Genomic DNA, 16,903 nt, shown 5'->3' on the forward strand with positions numbered 1-16,903 from the left:
AAATTAAAGTTTTTTTTTTGTCTATTGATGTAGCTGTACATCCATTTCCATACTGTCAACCCTGATAGTTGATTTAGCTTTCAATCAATTAAAAAAGAACCTACATCAAATGGACTAATTATTTTACAGATTTTCTAAGGTTAGACTATCAAAAAAAGGGGCAATCAATGGTTTTCGTTTTTATTTTGGTTTTGACTTCGACTTCATGCTAGCTCTCCGAGCAACATCCCATGCCTTGGGTGGAACATATTTACCAAACTGTGTAGCAAAAAATGACTCATAACCTGGTGAATCAAATGCAAATCCACTGTGTTTCGATACTTCCTTCGGCAATTGAGATATTGCGTTGCTTCTTGCCTCGTCCGGTGTAAGGTGTTCTTTTGTTTCTTGTGAATCTGTTGTATTGATGCTGTCGGCATCATCCTTGTGACTTTCTTGAACTATCTGATAATCATAGGGGAAGAACCATCTTTGCACACTGAAAAACAAAGTAAAGGAAAATGTTTAACAAAGAAAAAGCCCTGAATGGAGCATGTGCAAGCATTTCCATCATGCATCAAATATAATATATTAAGTATCCATATCCGACATATATTAAGACATTGGTGTGCAGATATGACCCCCTCCAAATACATAAAAAACTTTTTAAAAGTTGAACAAATCCGTACTCAACCAACTCCAAACATAGAAATACATTATAGCAGAGTGCTTAAAGTTGTCACATTCTTACCCAAGGTAAAGGAAATCTCCGAGAAGTGCAGCAACTGGAACAAGAAGAAGGGTGACGTAGAAATAGGATGTGCTCATCAACACATATATGACCCAAAACATGTTATCCTGCAGTAGCCAACTGAGTCAAGAAGTTGCATTTCACAAGTCGAAATGGATAAAGAGAGATAATGAAACATGATTTGTGACTTACGTTGCGATCAAATCGAGTCATAATACCAGAATATACGAAAATAAACACGAACCACACTATAATGCTTCCTCCAACACTAATGTAGTGCCATCTTGTGATAGAATTACACATCATGAGAAGACGTAAATTAACGGTTACTACTACACATGTGAAGGCCATCGTGCTGACATCCCAAAGACCAAACATTTTACCATCTGAATCCCTGCTCGTTGAACTTGAAAGAGATACGAAGTAAAAGAAGACTAGAGATTGATACACTGCAAAACAGGCCCATATTGCGACAATTCTCCTGTTGAAAAACATATTTCTTACTCCCTCCTTATATAATTCAGGGTACTTCTTGGAAAGGGATGAACTAATATCCTGGATAACAAGCAAGGTATTTGCATAAATCAAGCATAAACAGGCAGACAAGATTCCATCAGAAATAAATTGGAATGGATGGAGTACCTGGTCGAAGAGCCCAACAATAACCACCGGTAGTGCAGTGAATATGACATTATACAACGACTGGAACCAATCATCATAGAATCTTTGACCAGAAAATCCGGTACCGAAGGTGAACCAAAACTGAGTCAAAGTGAACGCAAGGTTCTTGTAAAAGAAATACATCACGACCTGCAAAAGGAAGTACCATAAATATCATCGACCAGAAATTTTAAAAATGTCTTGGACATCAAAAAGTCAAACCTTGCATAAGCTAAAGATCATACGAACACCCGTGCATAATACCAACCAAATGTTAAAACGTCCTTTAAAGGAAGAGGAAAGTCGAACCTTGCATAATCTAATATAAGACCAACGTCCATGCACAAGGAGCAAATCTTCAAGAAACCGAAACTGAGCAATTGCAAAATCACTAGCCATGACTGCTTGCATCCCCTCAAGCCCACTAATTCCAATACCAATATGAGCAGCTTGAATCATGCTAACATCATTTGCACCATCACCTATACTGAGTGTAATTTTACGTGCACCTTTCTTCACCAGACTTGTTACCTGCAAGCGCCAAAAGTAATTTCAGATATTACCTCTACAACAGAAAATATCTAACCACATGTACTCTCTCCCCTTCCAAAGGTTTGAAATACAAGATAGGGGAAATTCTTATGAATGTTGGTTTAAAGAAATGGAAAAAGCTGAAATTCTGACAACAAATTCTTATGAACTTCAGCACTCAAGAAATGCTCGTTAAAGTAATCAATCATCATAGGGAAATATTGGTTTAGCAAAGGGTTGCTTAACACACCAACCAATATTAAAACTTGGATTATTTTAAATTTTTCTGAAGAATTCTGTAATGCACCAATTCTACGAAGCAGTCAATAATGCAAGACTTGAATTAAAATAATACACCATAACAATTGCAGTAATTTTATCCAAGTACATTAGATAATTATGAAGGCATTTAAATTTTCATCAATTTACTGCATAACCTTTTTCATTTTTGTACGCAAACTTTTTATGTACACTACTGAAAGAAAAATTAATATGTTTCAGTACAGTTGCCATCAATAACCAACCTGTGCTTTCTGTAAAGGGGAGACTCGGCAGCAAACAACTGAAGAGCAATTCAAGCTTAAAGTGAGTAGCATTATCCTTAAACTTGGTTCTAAAGCATACATCAGACACTTTCCATCTATAACAAGTGCTAATTTTGGTCCAGAGGGTGAGCAAAAATATTGTGGTGCCTCATCAAGGAACTGCTTCAGTTGCTTTTTAACTTCCTCCTTCATAAAGCGTGCAATTTCAGTTTGGTCCCCCTGATAATAGGCATTCGATTACGAATAATCATGGCTGCAATTAATAGTTTGTATCATAGTACATTAACAAGACTCGTACAAAATGCTTACCCTTTCTTCAACTTCTCTAATAGCATCTGTTTCAGAGCTGATAATGAATTGTTTCATCTCATTATTTAGTAAGTTGCACGCTGCAGAGTTATTAAAATCATAAAGCAAATGAAGAGATCATGAACAATATAAGGAATGAACACACGGTTCCAAGGAAGGTTTCACGGAAAACTAATCTCCATTAAATACTTACCGTAAGCTATATTTATTGCAGTTTCTATCTTATCCCCTGTTAGCACCCAAATCTTAATTCCAGCTCTAGAAAGAGTCTGAATGCAATTTGGCACTCCTTCTTGAAGCTTGTCTTCTATTGCAGTTGCACCAATTAAAATGAGTTCCTTCTCTATGAGTTCAGCCACCTGCATAAGTTTTAAAAATATGATAAATTAAATAATCATTAAAAGTACCTCCACAAATAAAGGCCTTTCAACTTTTCAATAACAATAAAGCTGCATTGGCTTCCAATATTTCTGTTGTGAAAAGAAATATATATTATAAATTCTTTTAGATTTTGTGTGTTTGTCCAAGTCAGAAGTTGGCCATATTAATGTGCTACTTCAACCTCTAAGTATGAAATGCCAACTGATTGAGAAGATAACAGATTTTAATTTGAGGGTTTTCATGGATGAAAAATAAAAGAGTAGGGGGCTAGTTAGGTACAATAAAAGCAGAAGGGTTTATTTACAAGGGCTTTTCTAATATATCTGCCTCTATGGTCCCTCTCAATTTCGATATTGAGCAAATTGGTCCCTCTCAAAGAAATTAAAGCAATAATCCCTATCAATTTCAAAAGTGAGCAACTAAGGACAAATAATCATTAATATAATAACAAATTTAGCTCTCAAAATTTACATAATGTGTCAATTTGGTCTTGATTTAATAAATTTAGCCCACAACATTTATGTATTTTGTTAACTTGGTCCTAATTTAACAAATTTAGCCCATAACATTTACCCATTTTGTCAACATTTACACAATATATAAACATCGTGGGCTAAACTTGTTATTATACCAATCAAAATTATGTACAATTGATAGAAAACATCAACACCAAGATTAATTGTCCTTAGTTGCTCACTTTTGAAATTGACAGAGATTAAATTGCTCCAATCTTTTTAAAAGGGACCAATTTGCTCAACATTGAAATTTGAGAGGGACCGAACATGTGTTTTTACCTTCATTTTTAATTAAGACTAAATAAGAAATCAACATTCACGAAAAGATCAAATTTCTCTAAACAAAACATGCCAACCATCACAGAACAGAACATACCTCATCCAACCTTTTTTCACGATCTCGTAGAGATGACTTGGCTGTGATGAATTTCTCATTCCAGCTTTCATACAAGTCAGGAGCTAGATCTCTATAGGCCAAGCAAAGGGTACGTAATCCAGCAGAGCCAAATTGTTCCAAGTGAACCCTGGTCACTTTGTTTAAGTCATCATTTCCAGTCCCCAATCTCTCATAAATGACAGTATCAGCTCCCTGTGAAAAGCATCGTTCTAGCTCAGTGTCATTTTCTTGCCAGAAAAACAGTATATAATCTCATCCTGTTCAGAAGTTCTGAAGACTCATTACCTTACAGTAAAGAACTAGTCGGCCATCTGGATAACGACATACAACAGACTGTCGCTTCCTCGTACTATTTAATGCAAAAATGCAAAAACATTAGTGCTGACCAGAATGCACCCATAAATTAAAAATAGAGAGAAGGATACATCCTGACCTATTGAACTCAAGAACATTTAAAATCTCATAAGACACATCTTGGGTTTTACCCATCTTCTCCACATGAGATTCACGAACATATATCATCGTAGGTGTACGCCTGCAAAGAAAGAACATCAAATTAAGCTTTTAAAGCCATGCAGCAAGAGTAACATCCTCAACTAATTTGCACCAACACAGATACAAATAATCATTACGAAAAAAATAAACTTGTAATCATTTCCTCTACCAACGATCAAGTAGAAAGTGATGAATGTGATGAACCTAAGAGAAAAAGGAACTAGAGGGTTGGAATATCCCATGTAATTTAAATCAATTACAATTAGTACCAATAAATTGTGAAGTTATGCTGCTTTCACAAACCCTTTTCCCCCTTTTACTAGAAACAGAAAACAACCTAGGGAAAATGTTAAACCCTTCCATTAGATCTTGAAATAAATTTATGTGGATTGCTCAATATATCTGGTTTGCTTGGTAAAGCTCCACTGACATCAAGATAGATATTATGTACTTCAAAAAACCTGCCTCCGTTAACATGAAGATAAGGGATAAATCCAACAATTTTCAGTTGTAAAAGAACATGCAGTCAAAAATCTAGAATAGATTCAAGCAGACAGAATAAAACAAACTCAGAATCAAATTGAATCTATAAATTGTTTATAGGAATTCCATTGTTATTAAAAGAAAAAGAGAGAAATAACCGCTGCTTCTCAATGAGACAAAGGGCATCACCAACCTGTAAAAGAAGAAGCCAAAATTTTTTGCAGCCAAAACCAAAGCAGCTTCATCTGGGGATGCTGCTTGATATCTGATTTTCTCAGGGGTCTCCTCACCTTCAGGAAGCACAGTGTGACATATGGCAAGGCATCTAAAATATTCCTGGAAAACAAACATAAGATAAACTAAGCCTTAAAATGCTGTAGTCACCATATGATTCCCAGGTAGGTATCCAGCAACAGAATATTATTAGGTTTGAAATCCATACAGGTAAATCCAAATGGAAAGAAAGAAGGTTGAATATCGATCATGTTTTTCTGCATTCCTTCTAAACTCAGTGCATTACAAATGAATAAAACAGGAACATAAAAGGAAACCTCCATTTTTGTACAAACACCTGCCGCTTTGATGATCATAACATACGGAGAAGGCACCCAGTATTACAAGTTAGGTTCAGTAACTCACTTATCAGTACATATTTTGCCTATTCCGTTAACACGTACATTTGTGTAGAACATGTAGGCACACGCGCACACAAAATTCAGCACTTAGTTTCTTTTTATTTTTCTTTTTTTATTCAGCATTTAATAGATAAACTAAAAACAAGACAGGTAGGTCATGCAATGTCAGAACTTGGAATCATTGGTTTATAATTACTAAGTGCAACAGTTATGCTAATCCAATAATGGTACAACAACTCAGATGCTATGTCATCCAATACATCAATAAGAAAATAATTAATTCCCACCTAGAATCAGACAAACACCATGAACCAAAAATCATCAGGAACCACTAAAAGAAACCACAGCCTTGAATGACAGTAGGAAAAGGGTTAAGATCCACTCTATTACTTTTTCATCGATTAGTATCCAATATAATGATTATCGTCATTCAAATGTGTAGGAACCATGTAGGATCCATCTATTAAATGTGAAAATCAACTTGTGAATGGTAATTAAACATGCATTGGATACTAATGGGTGAAAAAATAACGGAGTGGACCCACACCCGTAGGAAAAGAGATTATTACAACCACAAAAAGACAAGCAGAGAGTTGTCCAAAAGTGAAATCAGTCTATGATTCTTACATTTACTCTTTCCCCACATATTATGATAGTCTTGCATTAAAAACAATTCATCTGCAATTCCTGCTTATGCAGGCCATAAAGCAATACACAACATTTCACAATACAGTCATTCCCCAATATCCAAGCAAGAAAAAACCAATGCACATATAAACAGAAAGAAAAGATCCTTGACAAATATTAAATAGGACAGCTTGCTGCAGACCTGTATATCACCAAAGCTCCCTTTACAAACATGTTAACTTAAGTTTTTATGTATCTCAGCTTCAAATATAGCTGAAAAGATAGAGGACAAGCTCTTATTGTTCACAAAATATCAGGCCTGAATAGGCCAAGCTCAAGCTCAAGCTCAAGGCTAAGGTTGAAGTTGCAATTGGAAACTTGCAATTCATTTGTATTTCTAAATGAGTTTTCTAAAATAAAATGAAGTGAAGCAGATCTCCTAAGCTTCATTCTTGACAGAATAAACACCTTAAAAATCCAAATGGATAAGACAAATATCAAATATTATTATCAAACACAAAATCCTTTTAAAATCACAAATAGATTTCTTATTCTTGCCCTTAAAACAAGACAAAAAGAAAAAAGAGCTGAGATGGAAACAAGCTTTTAACAGAGCATCCTTCAGTTAAGTAAAAGCCATTTATTAATAAACATTCCATATTAAATACCAAATTCTATTGCAAAAGAGGCAAAGACCATAACCTACCTTACAAGCATCATGATTAGGTTCATGTCTCCAAGCTCCTTGCATAAGCCTCACATCATCAAAATTGAAACCCTTTTCCCGTAGTGAATTGGTTGATGTTTTCGCCTAAACATGTTATAAGAACAAGAATATCATTTCCATGAAAAATAGGTAAATTTACTCAAAGAGCTCAAATATTAGTTGCTTCATAATTAGATATGGAAGGGACTACCTCTTGAACCTTTATGCCTTTTCTTTCAGCAACACCCATCTCAATTTCAGTCATACCTGTCCCGTACATTTCACCTCCGATTGAACACTTGAAGAACTCCATTAAATTTCTTGTCAAAGTTCCAGTTTTATCAGAAAAAATGTATTCCACCTAATCATACCAGCAATTCAAAATGATTTAGACTCAATACACAAAATAAGAGAACTGGCTGCATCTCATTCAAGTTGGCCCAATTTGCACATGCTTACCTGCCCAAGTTCCTCATTCAAATTAGAAGTTCTAGCTGAAGCAGGTGTGTTGGATTCAGCATGGTACATATTTAAGTCCTTGTTGATAAATTGAGAGGACTGAATAAACTTGATTGTCTGAAATTTTCATGTGAAATCCAGTAAGGCAATCTTTGTGCATTGATAAAGCAAGAAATCACAAAAAAGGAAGACCGACCTCAATAGAAACATATAGAGATATAGGGATAATTGTAGAGTATAAAGTGAGTAGGGTCAGCATGGTCAAAATAATAACCTGTAAAACCAGAAAAAAGAATTGAGTCGATTTTTTCTATGTAAGAGAGAGAGCTTGAGAGAGAAACCTAAAACCAACAAGAATATAGTACCAGAAATCTTTTACTAGGATTGAATTGATCTTCCACAGATTGACTGAGGCCTAAGTAGTAGTACTTTCGGTCAATGAATATACCGCTGCAACATTTAAACCAGAGAACATCATTATCAACAAAATATGGGAGAACGAATAAAATCCCACAACACTTAAAATTGTAATAGTATTGCAGACAGCTATTTCCCACACCTGCCTATTGCTCCAAGTAGACACATAGAGAAAAGAGTAGAAAAGAGAGCGAGTATAAGTTTGTCAAGTTTCCTCTCTAATGTACTTCTTTTTGAAGGAACATTCATGGAATTCATCATAACCTGCAAACTCATCCCAAATTACCACAAAAAGACATTTAACTTAAACTAGTAGATCAAACAGATAAAGGGAAGATAAAACACAGTTTCTAAGTATCAAAGGTCGAGATTTGATATTTAATGGAAAAGGTTTTTCACATTTAAATGTTTATAATTAAACATTTCCCAGAAACCAACAAACTCCAGCGTGTTAAGTGTCTCAGCATACTCAATATAACAGATACTATAAAACTTCTGCAACAAACCTTTGTTTCATGACCAGTAAAAATAACAGTCCCAACAATGTAATCAGTGTTTTTCAGACTGCAACCCTGAAATCAATGGAGAAAGAACATCAAATACAGTTTTTCAACAACAAATTATTAGAAAGGAAAATTAAGAGACTCAGAAATTTAAAACAATGTAACAACAAACTATTGGCTGGAATTGTAATAAATTTTAAGTGCAAAAAACACAGCCAAATTAAATGAGGAAAAGAACTAAGATTAAGTTCCTGACAAATTCTAGAGGGCCAAAAAAACATATTAACTTCAGAGTCATTACATGCGATAAGAAAGTCTCGGGGAAAAACAGGACAAATAAGCTGGAAACAGGTTAAGTAAACAGCTGGCGATCAATGTTGTCAAGGGCACAAGATGGACTCTTGGCACCAAGCCCTTATACTGCCTCAGGTGCAAGCACCAAAAAAAAAAAAAAAATCACTCAGCTGAGTGAAGTAAAGTTCAATATGTACATGGATGTGATTTTCTACGAGTGTTTGTATAATTAACAGTTTATCTACAATACATGCACCATTTTTTTTGTTAGTCAAAACGCACTATTTCCTTATGGAGAGTGACACTATAACTCTCTTACTAGTGAAGGTACATCTAGTGAAAAAAGCGAAAAATAAAAGAAACAGAGAGAACTTCAATGAAGCAGGCTTTTTTTATGCCTGTCCCCTTAAATATAGGACATGCAGGTGCACCAGGCATGCGACACACCCAAAAGGGTCTGAGGTGTTTTTGTTGTCTAGCACCAAGGGCAAGGTATAGGCACACCTAGGTGCATGCCTTGATGACATTACTGCTGATGGAAGGAAGATACTCAGAAAATACCCTCAGTAAAATCTGATTTGGAGAAAGAGGCATTGTTTGATTGTCCACTACAAGATTGCCAGTAAAAGTGTACAAAGAGTTGTTTGGTTGCTCACACTGAACTTCACCTGAAATTAACAAAGATTGCTTCCATTTAGAAGTTTAGAAGAAGAAACAAGAAAATATACAAATTGGTTTTGAAAGCATCACTTCTGAGTATTAGACAAAAAGAAAAAAGAAAATACACTAATTCCTTCCCAGAGACTTAATGATGCAGTGCAGCCAAGGAATCCTTCATTGTACTCAATATCAAGTAATCGATGATATTGGATATTATATCATTGAGCTTTTTATATTAGAACTTTTAAATTTTTTAATAATAAAACTGTCTAATGGTTTTTATTGCAGCAAGGTTAACGACAAAAAAAAGACATGAAAAGTTAATAAGGAATATAGAAAAAGTATGCACTTTTAAGTGTTTAAAATGGAGAAAATGAAGAAGTTAAAACTAAATGAAGAACATTAAAAGCATAAAATAAAATCAAGCCTTAGCAAAACTATGGCCTTAGACATGGCAAAGAGGCAAAAGCAAAATTCCACAAACCCCAGCAGGAACAAATAACGGGGTTTCCTGCGCTAACTTAAACTCCAATTTGTTGGCCATGCCTCACCATATCCTCATTGCCGCTGAAAAGTTGAAATTTTCTCTTTTCACATTTTTTCTTCTGTTCTAAATTAATATTCTCTTTAAAAATAAGAGACACATAAGGAAGAGATGAAGACTAAAGTGAGAAATATGAAGGAAAGTGACATATTATAATAGCAGAATACAGAAGATAATTTAAAAATGAACAATAACCAATGTCAACAATCTTATGCCTCATAGGAGAAATTAATTTTATTAATTCATAATCACAAGACTTTAACTACTTATTTTGGCCAACAGACTTTGACTACTATCTTAGTGCTGCTATTAATACACTCAGCAGAATAGCATTGAAGACCTGTAAACTAACAGACAAAATCATGGAAAACTTTGAACAAAATTAATTTATGATTTATCAGTCATTCAAGTTGGAAATATGACATAACTAAAAGGTTTAACCTTTAAATTCACATGCTTTTTCAGGAGTCACGTAATCCCAAGTCCTCTCAAGTGCCTTTCTGATTTTCAGATTTGTTTCACCATCCAAATTTGCAGTCTGTGGCCAAATTTTTTTAAAAAAATTCAGTTCAAGAACAAATCACTCAATGAGGCATAACATTAGAAGGGCAATGGCTTTTCATAAATAGAATAAAAAGTACAAAATAACAGCTCCAAATAGATCCAGAAAAGGTAATTACCTCAATGTAGCAAATTCCATCAACATTTGTACTAGCAAGTAAAAGAAGATCGGCAGGAAAGAACCCATCTTGCTTAACCTGCAAAAAGGGAAAGTTTTCACAATATCTTCATAAATTTGTTCAGTAGGTGATACCATGTAAATCAATTCAGTAAGCTTTAATCATGATAATAAGATTATATTGTAGAATATATATATATAAAAGGAAAAGAAAATTTTCTGCAAGCGACAAATATCTTAATATTTTCAGTCTCCAAATGGATAGAAAAATCATCAGGGAAAAATAAGAAACAAGTAAAAAGGCAATGACAGGTCATTGATTGACCTTGACCAAGTGTACAACTGTACATGAAGGCATATTAGCAGTACTTTTTGAGAACTTAGGTGGGGGAAACACAGTCCTGAACCGGAAATGCATATAATATGCCCCTAAGACTGAATCTATGTCTACGAATTAGCAATTAGAAAGGATCTCTCAGTAGGTCACCTTAACTTCCAATCAATCAAAACTGAGAGAGAAGCACACAAAGGGAAAAGAATATATTTTTGAAGATCTTTCCTAGATATATAGTGGAAGAGGGGAGGGGGAAGAAGGGTGAAGTTGCACAACAAATTAAGACAACCATTTGACTGTGCGGAGGAAACAAATCAACAACAGGAATTTAGAAGCTTACCCTGATAATATCTCCAACCTGCAGCTTTTTCCATTGAAGAGATTCCCACCCTTGTGCTTGCAACACGTCGACAAGACTGTTATTTATAGTCATATCATTCTGAAAACGTTGCTGTTGTATATATAAGGGAAAGAACGAAATTCAGCATTCAACCCAAAATTACAAAAAGTCAATGCTCAAGCTAAACCTTCCAGAAACTTAATCCCTGGCCCAAAAACCTCCCAAACCAAAAATAAAGATAAGATGAGAAAGTCAATAAGGGCACAAGCCAAAGGAAGAAAAGGTATGCTACAATAAGCATGCAATGTAATACTCACCCAGTCCTCAAATGCCTCTTTAATGAGAGAAAATAAAAGCACAAGACTCAGTGGAACCATATTTGTTATAGGATGAACAGGACTGCATCAAGAAAAAGTTGTTATTACATAAGAGTTCACATTTACACGAATCAGTTGGTTAAAATCTTCAGTATTACAAATCATTACCACCAAAATATTTACAACAGAAGAAAGGGGGGGGGGAGGAAGAGAGGTTTCACATGCAGCAAAATAGGAGAAGATGAGGTAAATGCAATCAGTGAGCACATGGAAGAAGGTAGAAGATGATAATTGTGCCTAAAAGGTGGACTTTCAAGTTTCAACATGCACCATGACTACTAAAACGGCTGTATGAATACTTTTTTTTCTTTAAATGATAATAGAATAGAGTTTTAACAATATGGAACAGAAGATCAGCAGGAAACTGAAAGAAAATACTATAGATAGTCATGTCAGTTTCTGCACCGAAAACACTTTCAGTTTCAACATCTATTTTTATTTTAAAAAATAAATAAAATGAAGCACATCAGACCAATAAAATATTAGTGATATTTAACTCAAAGCGGAATAATTTTAGATCAGAGACAACAAATAACTCTCATTCTGTTTGTGCAAAAATTTTATTGTGCCCAAGCCACATTCCCTACATCAAGTGAGCACCACCCCGTGGACATTGAACAAATTTACTACCATTGTTCCAGGAAACCTTCTCTTTGTAATTAACAAAGCTAACAAAACTCAGTTCACCTATTCAGTAGAAAACGTTACCTATACGGAGTTGCTGATAGGATTGACACCATAAGAAAGTACAAGTTAGCTACCCGTCTGAACTGTCAGAGTAAAACAGAACTTTGTTAGGATCAGAAGTAGCCGAAAACATTAATCAAGCAAGATTTCTAACTCACATTCCAGACCCAAAAGATAATGGTCCATACAGTGAGACAGACTGTATGACAATTATGGCCAGAGATATGGAAGTTGAAGTAGCATACAGAATGGGAAAAGAAACAATTTCATTATGATTATGCAAAAAATAATTGATGGGTAGGAACATCCTCAAATTTGTCAACAGGAATTAACAGAAGAACTAACCCCTGAAGAAGAAATGGTAAACATGGAATAGTTTATTGGAACAAAACTTGGTAAGTTTTCCTTTTAAAATAACTGATAACATTTTAACTGTTACTAGGTATTATTTCTCATTAAGATAGTACGGCCCACTAAACATGCATTAGCCAAATTAAGCTGTTTAGCACTTGAAAGAAAAAATATATCAGTATGCTATATAAACCAAAGATTAAAACATCTGAAGTGACAAGTAAAAAGATTATACATGCCTCTACAAATGTGATTGCTAGGTTTGAAGTGTTTCTAGGAAAGGTTGTAGGATATTTTCTTTTTAAAATATGAAAAAAGAGAATCTTGAAGGAAGATGAGATAAAAACTAGAATAACTTTTCATTTATTATTATTCTCGAAGAAAAAGAGTAAAATTCTCCCCACAAGAACCATGATTGAGTCAAGAATAGAAATAATATCATATCTTCCATTGTGTTCCCAACCATATACCAGTAAAAAGTTATCATAAGAAATGCCTAAAGAATCACACAACCATATACCAGTTTCAGTTCTGTAGAACTCCAATAAGATTACCTGTTCATATAGCCCCTTTGGTAGAAAGGTAAAAACGTTGTACTTGGTAGTCGATATTGAATTCCCCTGGAACAATAAAAACCACACTAATGAGAACCAAATCATACTCAGCAGAATCAAATGCAAGCAACAAAAGTACGAATACAAACAAAACTTCTAGAACCCAAAAACATTCTTACAAAATAATGCAAATCTAATCATGGTCCAATTTTATACAGTATATATATGAATATATGGAATAAGCATTGAGAACTTATGTATCTGCAACTGCTTTTAGAAATGACAGAAATACACCTCTATATCTACTCATGCATCATAATCAAACTTTCCAAATGAGTAACCAACTAGACTTCCTCCATATAAGCATGACATGAACAAGACCACATGCTTGAAACTAGTAGTAGAGTAGTAGAGTGATCGCAAAAGATTATGGTCACACTAATATCTGGAATCTCATCAAATAACTATGGAAAACTACTTTTTGAAACTTCAGTAAAATGAATCTTGCAGTGAAATTCCTATTTCTGGGTAGCAATTATTTTTGGATAATCAATAAATAAAAATGACAAACCCTGAAGAGAAATAATGAATGAAAAATAAGAATTTATCTAGATGAAACACAATATTACAACATATTTCACCTCAAATGACATAAACCTATTGCAAATATAAAAACGAATCATTTCTGCAGACAAAGATGTGTATATGGCACATTTCACACGTCAAACAAAGAGTTTAGTGGAGGCTGGTAGAACTTTTTGAATCAATTATAGGTCACCGCAATATAAAACTTAAGCTTCAATAGATGACAATCCTCAGAAATGATTAGTGGTCTGAAGAAAATGCTTAAATACTATCTTCATAAGCATCGTAAATGATACCAAACCCACTTACTGTATTTGCACTCTCATAGACTCCTAGCAGAAAACTCAAAATTAGAAAAGATAAAACATGAAATAGGCACTCCCCTTGAGGCTAGATAAGAAAAACGTCTAAAACCTTTAAGCACAGCATAATTGATCAGGCCAACGCCTAATACACTTAAATGCACATTGTTGTAAGGTGATAAACGCTAAAAAAAATCTTTCCTAATTAAAGTTCATTCTTTGCATTAATTGAAACTTTCCTAGTGAAAAATAAAAAAGGGGACGACATCAAACACTTCTCGGTTGAGAAATCATGCATAATGGCCAGCCGCCAAAAAAAAAGTTAAAAAAAAAAACATGTTTTTGAGGATAAACTGGACCGCTTTTAGAATTTATTATCGTAATTATACATCTTACGCCTCAGGCAATTAAGAATTCTAGCGCCTAGAGTGCAGATTGCACCATTAACAATAAAGCCAGCAAAAGTGAAGAAAATTAGTTTAAAAAAAATTAGAAACCTAAATCATGCACCTCCAGATGGTAGCATTAGTTTCGTAAAAAAAAATGGACTCAAGTTCACTGTATTTCCTATTTTCCAGGGAACCAAAACGTCATAAAAAAGAAAGAACGAGGATTTTTCCCAACAAAACCAGAAATTAAAATATAAAATATATAAATACCTTGTATCTATGAGCGAAATTGGCCTCGCGGTGATTACAGTAGATGGTGCGGAGGGCGGGTGACTGTGGCTGAACCCGTCCGAGTGTGACTGTTCGACTCGGCGTTCCCCATCCACTCATCTTCCTCCTTTCCTTCTCTTTTCTTTCACTTTTTTTTCTTCTCACCGGTCCAAGAAGAGGAAAAAAATTTAAAAATCTAGAAATGCAGATTCAGAGAAATGAACATTCAATCGGGTTTAAATGGGACGTTTCGTTTCCATGGACGATGAAACGGATGGGACAGTGTTCTTTGGATTCAATTTATCTTCGTTTGGATGATGTTTCAGTTTTGTTTTTCTTGGTACAAGAAAATTTATTTACAAAAATTCCATTTTGGCTTCGGCAGTTTTAAATTTAAAGCAGGATCGATCGAACCGCGTTTATTTTGCCTAGCATTTCGCCGCGTGGCTCCATTGTCCATGCACCGCGGCACCAATCAAAAGTGAATTTTGGATGGTCTTGGATTTTGAAAGATATTTCCAAAAACGATTTTTATTCTACCAAAGTATCAACGCAACAGCTTCAGCTTCTATTTTTTTCATCATCAGCTTCAGCTTTTTATTACTCGGTGTGACGAATTGATTTGTGTTTTCTTATTCTCATGTGTATTTATTAAAATAGGGTATTTTTGTTTTTTTACCAAATTTTCAGCTTTTTAAGTGAATATCTTTTATAAAGCTATCAATTACAAATATTATTATCATTATTTTATATTTTTTTCAAATTTTTAATTAAAATTCTATATAAATATTTTAAAATGTAAATTTTAAATCATTTTATCAAAATGTTGATAACTTTTTATGCTAAATTTAATTTTATGAAGAAAATATTAAAATATACAGCTATATTGCATCTCTAAAATAAGAGGACTAATAGCATAAAGATTTCAAGATATCAAAATAACGTTCAAATCAAGATTTCAATTAAAAAAAAAAAGGAAAGTAATAAATACTCTCTTTTTTTTCAAAGTAACTGCATTAGTTATCATTTTTTTTAACAAGAAAAAACAGCATCAATTACAAACTAATAGGAAGATTCCGGTTAAATAAACGAAAATATCTATCAATATGTAATTGATCATGAATTGCAGAATGAGCCACATTAAAAAAACTCCTGCTAAAGGGAGAATCTTTCATCGGGTTAGCTAAAATATTAGTAGTAGAATTCACTTCTCTATGTACCTGCCTAAAGATTACTCTCCTCTCGCGCCTGTACAGTTCTTGAATACGTAAAATCAAGTCCCTATTTAAATGTTCTCTGTGATCTCTATGGATACTCTTGAAAGCCAAAACACAATCTATTTCAATAGTAATGTTATCCCATTTAGCCTCCCATGCTACTTATTTAAATAATAATAAACTAAATATCAACGCAATCTTTATTTGATATTAACAAAATATATAGTAAAAAATACTAAATATATATAACATGACGGATATTAGACTTGTCTATGGGTCGGGTCACCTGGCTTGAAGGCTCGAAAAATGAGTTTCGACAAAAAAAATAAAGTCCATTTTCCAATAAAATATAGGCCCGTTTTATTAATTTGCAAAAAAAAAAGAGAAAAGAAAATTGTTATTGTTTTGCCATTATTTTTTTATTGGTTTACTATCATTTCACTATTATATTGTTACTATTTTGTTATTATTGTTTGGATATTGTATAACTCTTGTTTTATTATTAATTTTACTATTATTTTAGAGGTATTTGTTTGCTAAGTTACACTTATTTTAGTGTTATTTAAGTATATTTTTTAAAAAATTTTTAAGGAAACATTTATTTTAATTTTTTTAGTGTATTTGATGTATTATATTTTTAAAATTTATTTTATATAAAAATTTTAATATGAGAGGGCCAAGTTTGAGTTTTATCATTTTTATCTGAGTTAAATTTGGACAAACTTTAGGCCTATTTTTTTAGCCTGACCTATAAAACGAACCTAAATTTTTGCTTAGCCTGACTCGGCCCATGGACAACCATAGTGGATATATAAGTTCTCGTAAATAAGTAAAGAAGAAAAGAAACACCAATTATGGGCCAAATCTTTGTTAAAGGTAGACTTAGCTATTGTCGGATTGTTATTAACTAAACTAGACCGTGTATGG

General features: G+C 33.7%; 1 protein-coding gene across 2 annotated transcripts; it reads right to left on the minus strand.

The window, feature by feature from the left end:
* Window positions 1-15,129, minus strand: LOC107903682 (phospholipid-transporting ATPase 3). 2 transcript variants are annotated; one of them, XM_016829820.2, is made up of 27 exons: window positions 14,760-15,129; window positions 13,214-13,279; window positions 12,330-12,391; window positions 11,562-11,643; window positions 11,245-11,355; window positions 10,572-10,649; window positions 10,333-10,429; window positions 9,249-9,355; window positions 8,397-8,462; window positions 8,033-8,154; window positions 7,839-7,923; window positions 7,670-7,747; window positions 7,474-7,590; window positions 7,226-7,375; window positions 7,015-7,119; window positions 5,240-5,382; window positions 4,502-4,603; window positions 4,354-4,417; window positions 4,048-4,260; window positions 2,969-3,134; window positions 2,776-2,855; window positions 2,446-2,685; window positions 1,700-1,921; window positions 1,373-1,540; window positions 923-1,285; window positions 731-837; window positions 1-478 (listed from the first exon to the last, which is right to left on the minus strand). In XM_016829820.2, the coding sequence occupies exons 1-27, from the start codon at window positions 14,877-14,879 to the stop codon at window positions 181-183; spliced, it is 3,612 nt and encodes a 1,203-aa protein (XP_016685309.2). In that variant the 5' UTR covers window positions 14,880-15,129; the 3' UTR covers window positions 1-180. The 2 variants fall into 2 exon arrangements, with proteins under 2 accessions (XP_016685309.2, XP_040948824.1); XM_041092890.1 differs by lacking the exon at window positions 14,760-15,129 and having other exon boundaries at window positions 12,330-12,386; window positions 13,214-13,249.
* Between the last annotated feature and the right edge of the window lie 1,774 nt (window positions 15,130-16,903).

Source organism: Gossypium hirsutum, chromosome D05 (assembly GCF_007990345.1).
Source record: "Gossypium hirsutum isolate 1008001.06 chromosome D05, Gossypium_hirsutum_v2.1, whole genome shotgun sequence".
Lineage (NCBI taxonomy): Eukaryota > Viridiplantae > Streptophyta > Magnoliopsida > Malvales > Malvaceae > Gossypium > Gossypium hirsutum.

What these genes read in the sequence shown, in the direction of transcription:
- LOC107903682 (XM_016829820.2), bottom strand. Translation starts at nt 14,879, where the DNA reads ATGAGTGGATGGGGAACGCCGAGTCGAACAGTCACACTCGGACGGGTT. An exon ending in ATTTCGCTCATAGATACAAG is followed by an intron (nt 13,280 to 14,759) that starts GTATTTATATAT and finishes TTATTGTTCCAG; the next exon opens with GGGAATTCAATATCGACTAC. An exon ending in TTACTGGTCATGAAACAAAG is followed by an intron (nt 8,155 to 8,396) that starts GTTTGTTGCAGA and finishes ATGAGTTTGCAG; the next exon opens with GTTATGATGAATTCCATGAA.